The sequence below is a fragment of the Temnothorax curvispinosus genome, unplaced genomic scaffold (assembly GCF_003070985.1).
Source record: "Temnothorax curvispinosus isolate PA1 unplaced genomic scaffold, ASM307098v1 QBEX01014567.1, whole genome shotgun sequence".
Lineage (NCBI taxonomy): Eukaryota > Metazoa > Arthropoda > Insecta > Hymenoptera > Formicidae > Temnothorax > Temnothorax curvispinosus.
In genome coordinates this window covers 18,244-23,773 of record NW_020224347.1, presented here as the reverse complement: position 1 = coordinate 23,773, position 5,530 = coordinate 18,244, and the positions used below count along the sequence as shown (strand labels likewise).

Sequence of the window (5,530 nt, the reverse complement as noted above, 5' to 3'; positions counted from 1 at the left end):
TGTGCGTGCGTGTGTGTGCGTGTGCGTGCGTGTGCGTGTGTGTGCGTGCGTGTGCGCGCGTGTATGTGTGTGTGTGTGTGTGTGTAATCATCCTTGTGATTAAAATAGTTTTTTACTCAAATGTTTTACGTATCCTTATAGGGCGTTTAGACCCGAAACAAGCCGCCAAAAAATGGAAGACGCTACGAGATAGTTACTCTCGTGAGCAAGCCAAGGAGAAATTGCCAAGTAGAGCAGCACGTCCTACTTCAAAGCGAAAGTGGAAGCATTTCGATAGAATGGATTTTTTGCGTGATACAATTTATAGAAAAAAGTATATACTACATTATCTAAAACTAATTGTATTGTGCTATTATATTAAGTTTATCATATATTTAAACTATATAAACATAAATATTACAATTACAGAACAAGTGATAATCTTCTTAGTGACGAAAATGAAAATATACCACCCATTCCAAAAAGACGACAAAATGGAACAGCATTTTTTGTTTTTAATGTATATTTATATTAAAATGCTCAAAATGAATGTATTATTTATTTGTTATATATTTTAAATGTATTATTTACTTATTTCTTTATTTTTTAGCGACCGTGTCGACGGGTGGCACAGCGTCAACCTCTGCACTCGATAAAATTGCAGATGCAATTACTGCAATTAGCGCAATTCCTAATGTGCAATTGCCAACGTTACCACTTCCAGACAACAAACAGGATGAGGTAGATAGATTGATGACTATAGTCTCGGCGCAATTGCGAAGACTCCCGGAACGAGAAAGGAGAACTTTGATATTCCAAATATTTTCATTCGTAAATGATAAAATTTCAAATATTTAGTTGTTTCAATAACTTTTTCAATTATGCAATAAATTGTTACACGGTTTTGCATTCTGATAATAAAAATAAACTAAACGTTCAAAAAATTAAAAAATTAACTTCGAAAAGTAGTAGATGCATCGAACCATCTACTATTTTATAAGTTAAATATTTACTTATAATCTAATTTGTGATACATGCAATGATGTTAAAGACTAAACTGAATGTAATTTGTTTTAATTAAAAATTAGGAATACGGTGTTTATTATAAACATTAAAATAATTGAGTTTTTAATACATTCAATATATTCATTCGTTTCGATAACTTTTATTTATGGAATGCAGACCTGTGCAAATTTTTATACGCTTTTGCATTTTAATAATAAAACAAGACTGAGCGTTCAAAAAATCTAAACATTAAGTTTAAAAATATTTAAAATATTATGTTTTGAGAAATATATTATTTTTATTTACATATTACTTATAGTCGAATTTGTGATACATGCAATTGTATAATGTTAAAGGCTAAACCAAATGTAATTTATTTAATTTACATTTAGAGAAATATGGTGTTTATTATAAACATTAAAATAAATAAGTTTTTAATACATTGTGTTTTTATATCAAACAGTTCAAAAAATGCTATTTTTTATTGTTCATATTACTTATAAAACTTCATAATATATTTAGGTGTTAATTTATCAAAAACATACATTTATTAATTTTTCAAATACATAGAAAAATAAATTTCAAATTCTATTGCTTTTTGAGTCATTTCTTACTGATAAATTTGTACAAATTGCCATGGGACGGTGGCTTCTTCATTAAAATAATCTGTAAATTTATTTCGAATATTTGCAGCCACTCTTGAACACGTATGATTGGAACTAGCAGCAATACTTTGTAAAGCAGAATTATTTGTTTCAACCATATTTCTTCAAGCACCTGGTATAATTGATCCATTATCTATTTCTCTATCGACCATGTTTGGAGTTATAAATGTTCCTCTTCTTGTTAGATCTTGCTTACGAAGCCAGTTATGCAAAACAACTGTTGCTTTTACCATTTTTTCAACAGTATTGACTTTTGCAATTGTACTTTTTCTATAAATTCGCCATTGAGCTGCAAGTATTTCGAATGTATTCTCGATCATTCTTCTTGCTCGGGATAGTCGATAATTGAAGACTTTTTTTCAGTTGATAGTTTCTCTCTACCAGGATATGGTCGCATTAAATATGAACTCAATGGAAATGGAATCTTCAACAATCTCAATGGAATCTTCAACAATCACATACGGATAATTGGAACTTCCTCCATAAATTTCATCTGCACATGGAACATGCATGTTTCCTTGTGCAAATCGTTGACCCATTCGAGAATTCTTAAAAATACCACCATCGCTCTGACGGCCAAAAGCTCCAATATCAACTAAAGTGAAGAGATAGTTAGCATCACACATCGTTAATAATACAATGCTGTGGGTTTTTTTTATAGTTGTAATACATCGAACCGGAATGTTCAGGACTCTAGACAATATAAACAAATAAACATTTTAGTGAAATTTTGGCAAATATATGCAGTGTTCACACTTCCATGAAAAAAGTGCATATCATACTTGATACCTGTATAACGACATGCTTTCCATCTGAAGCTCCAATACAATGTGGAAACTGCCATTTTTCATCGAAATCATGAGCAATTGCTTTCCAGTCTAACTGATTACATTGTACCAATACAAGTAGTGATAATATTTCCCATAAAATTTCACACGTTTCGGCAATAATTTGAGATACTGATGTCAAACTAACAAGATAGTGGTACGACATTGATGTCATACTATCTCCACTCGCTAAATATCTATAATAAGAAATAAAATGACTTTTTAGTGAAATACTTTTTAATAAAACATGTGCTAAATTTAAAAAAAATTGTTTTACATTTTAATAAAATTTCAAACCTTAAGCATATTAATAATCGTTGTTCTGCTCCAATTGGTTCACGAATGACACACTGTCGAGAAATTCTTGGACCTATTAATTGCAATAACTCTTCAAATTGATAGTAGTCATTCGGAAATAATTTTGAAAACGCAAATCTTCCAATTTTAATATGGGTAAAGCAGTATGATAAAATCCATAATGTCGACGTTGTTGAAACAATTCAGTTACCCAAGTCCGTTTCTTTTTATAATGCCGCTTCGCTTTTGAAGTTTCAGTGACCCAAGCTACAATTGCACTAGTTGCTAGTGCAATGGCAATTTTTTGTCTCCTCCAAGTTTCAACATTATGTTCTTGAACCGCTTTCTCACATTCTTTGTACCATTGATACAATCTTTGATTGTACGACATTATTAAACCAAATAAAACTGTAAAAATTATGTTAAATTAAGGAAAAATTTATAAACGGTCAGAACTAGATCTTGATTGCCTAATAATATTATTCGTGTGAATTTATGTACAATTCATCGCCCCAGCGAACCACGCGCCGTTACTTTCTGTGTTGAAACGTAACCTCACTAAAGCTAGAACAGTACCATCTCATAATTAAATTGATAAACAATTATTAGGCAACCAAGATCCTAACCTTAGGCTTTTCTTTAATTTGATTGTATATCATATATATCGTATGCCACTTATTTATAAATTTAAATACACTAACAACTCACCACAATATTATTTTTAGGTTATAATTTAATGTCGTGCTGTTGTGCTGCTGCTGCACCTTTTCATGAGCAGCAAGTACGCTCTAGTAAATTTTGGGCACGTGACTGATTTGCTGCTGCAGCATGCTGCATATGAAAATGCACCTTAACAAACACCGACTCACGGAACTTATAGTAGAGCGCACCTACCGCCTACACTTGCATCCGGGACGTCGAGCATTACATTATTTACTGTCGCAAAACTTCTGGATTCTGGGAGCCAATCAGGCCATTAAACGTTGTTTGTCACGTTGCTACCAATGCTTCCAGGCGAATTCACGTACTATGCAACCGCCCATGGCGGATCTACCATTGGATCGAGTACGTCAGGTCAAGCCCTTTTCAATTGCCGGAGCCGACTACGCTGGGCCATTTCCGGTTTATAATCGTTGTTTTCGCGGGGCAACCCCGTTCATTCGTTAAAAGGCCTATGTGTGCCTTTTTGTTTGCTTCGCCACAAAGGCAGTTCACCTAGAACTCGCATTTTTGTTATCTACCGAATCGTTTCTGTCAGCTCTGAGACGTTTCATCGCTAGGCGCGGCCGCTGCTTGCGGATATACAGCGACTGCGGCACTAATTTTTTTGGAGCTTATCGAGAGCTCGTTCACTGCATGCAGGTCGCCTCAGAGAGAGAAAGAATTCAGTGGACGTTTAACTTCCCCTCGGCGCCACACTTCGGTGGTCTCTGGGAAGCGGGGGTCAAGTCCATGAAGACTCATTTGAAACGCGTCATAGGAGCGCAGTTCCTCACCGTGGAGAAGCTTGGCACATTCATAACACAAGTCGAAGCCATCCTGAACTTTAGGCCCCTATGCCCCACTAGCTCCGATCCTAACGACATCGGGGTGCTCTCCCCAGGGCACTTCCTCACTTTGGAACCCCTCGTAGCCGTCCCATATCCGGACCTAGAACCGGTGCCGATAAGTAGGCTCGATCGATGGAAACTGGTGCAGCACATGCACCAACAGTTCTGGAAGCGGTGGCATGACGAACGATGGCCTGCACACCCTCCAGCAACGACCAAAGTGATTAAAATCGGCGCCCGCGGTAAAAAAAACACGTTGGTCCTGTTAAAAAACAAGAACGCTCCTCCCTTACAGTGGAGACGAGGCCGGATCATAGAATTACACCCGGGCCGTGACGGCGTCTCTCGGGTCGCGACGGTGAGGACAGCGGATGGCACCCTCACTTGCCCTCTGGTGAAGTTGTGCCCTCTGCCGATGGACAATTCGCCAGAGGGACCTGCTCAAGCGTAGAAAATACGTCGTATTTTGGTGGGCGTATCGCCTTGTATATAGTCGTTGTAAATAATCGTTAAAATTATCATTAGTTTAGTTATCGTTTTTGTCCTTTATCGCGCAAAACGTCGGTGGATCGCGGTCGAAAACAAGCAACTCACCTATTGGTGCTGCCATCACCCACCCACCGACGGCACCACTACTCCCGAAAAAGGGAACACCTACTCGCCCGCGACATTTTCCAGAACCGCGGGCACCCACAGTCAAGCCATCTTACGGCGCACACACACTCATCGTCACACCGTCGTAAGGCACTCATCGCTAAGAGGTCTCGGGGTACACATCTACGACACGTGCCGACTTGAACTTCCGGAAAGCCACTCGATTCTCCTGGAGTGTGAATTTCTCCTGCTCTCTTACTTTCCTGCTTGCTGCCTCGCTTTGCTTGCTGCCTTGCTCACGGCTTGCTGCCTCGCTTTGCTTGCTGCCTTGCTTTACCTGCCTGCTGCCTCGCTTTGCTTGCTGCCTTGCTCACAGTTTGCTGCCTCGCTTTGCTTGCTGCCTTGCTTTACCTGCCTGCTGCCTTGCTTGCTTGCGGCCGCCTGCCTGCTGTTCTGCTTGCTTCCTGCACGGCCGACCGAACGGTGAGTCGCTTTTGCTTATTCGTTTTATCATTAGTCGTGAGGAGATTTTGACTACCCCCCTCTGGTCCTTTGAGCAAACTCGCTAATATCGCAAATCTCGCCTCCGGGGGACTGACACCCCCCCCCCCGA

At 38.7% G+C, this 5,530-nt stretch overlaps 1 protein-coding gene across 1 annotated transcript in view; it reads left to right on the top strand.

Moving 5' to 3' along the window:
- LOC112464774 overlaps positions 1–724 on the top strand; it is a 1,993-nt gene extending 1,269 nt beyond the window's left edge. The window contains exons 4-6 of the mRNA XM_025031958.1: positions 142–313; positions 409–499; positions 590–724. Of these exons, the coding sequence (XP_024887726.1) occupies positions 142–313; positions 409–499; positions 590–724 (398 nt within the window). The remainder of the gene's footprint in view (positions 1–141; positions 314–408; positions 500–589) is intronic.
- The last annotated feature ends 4,806 nt before the right edge of the window (positions 725–5,530 follow it).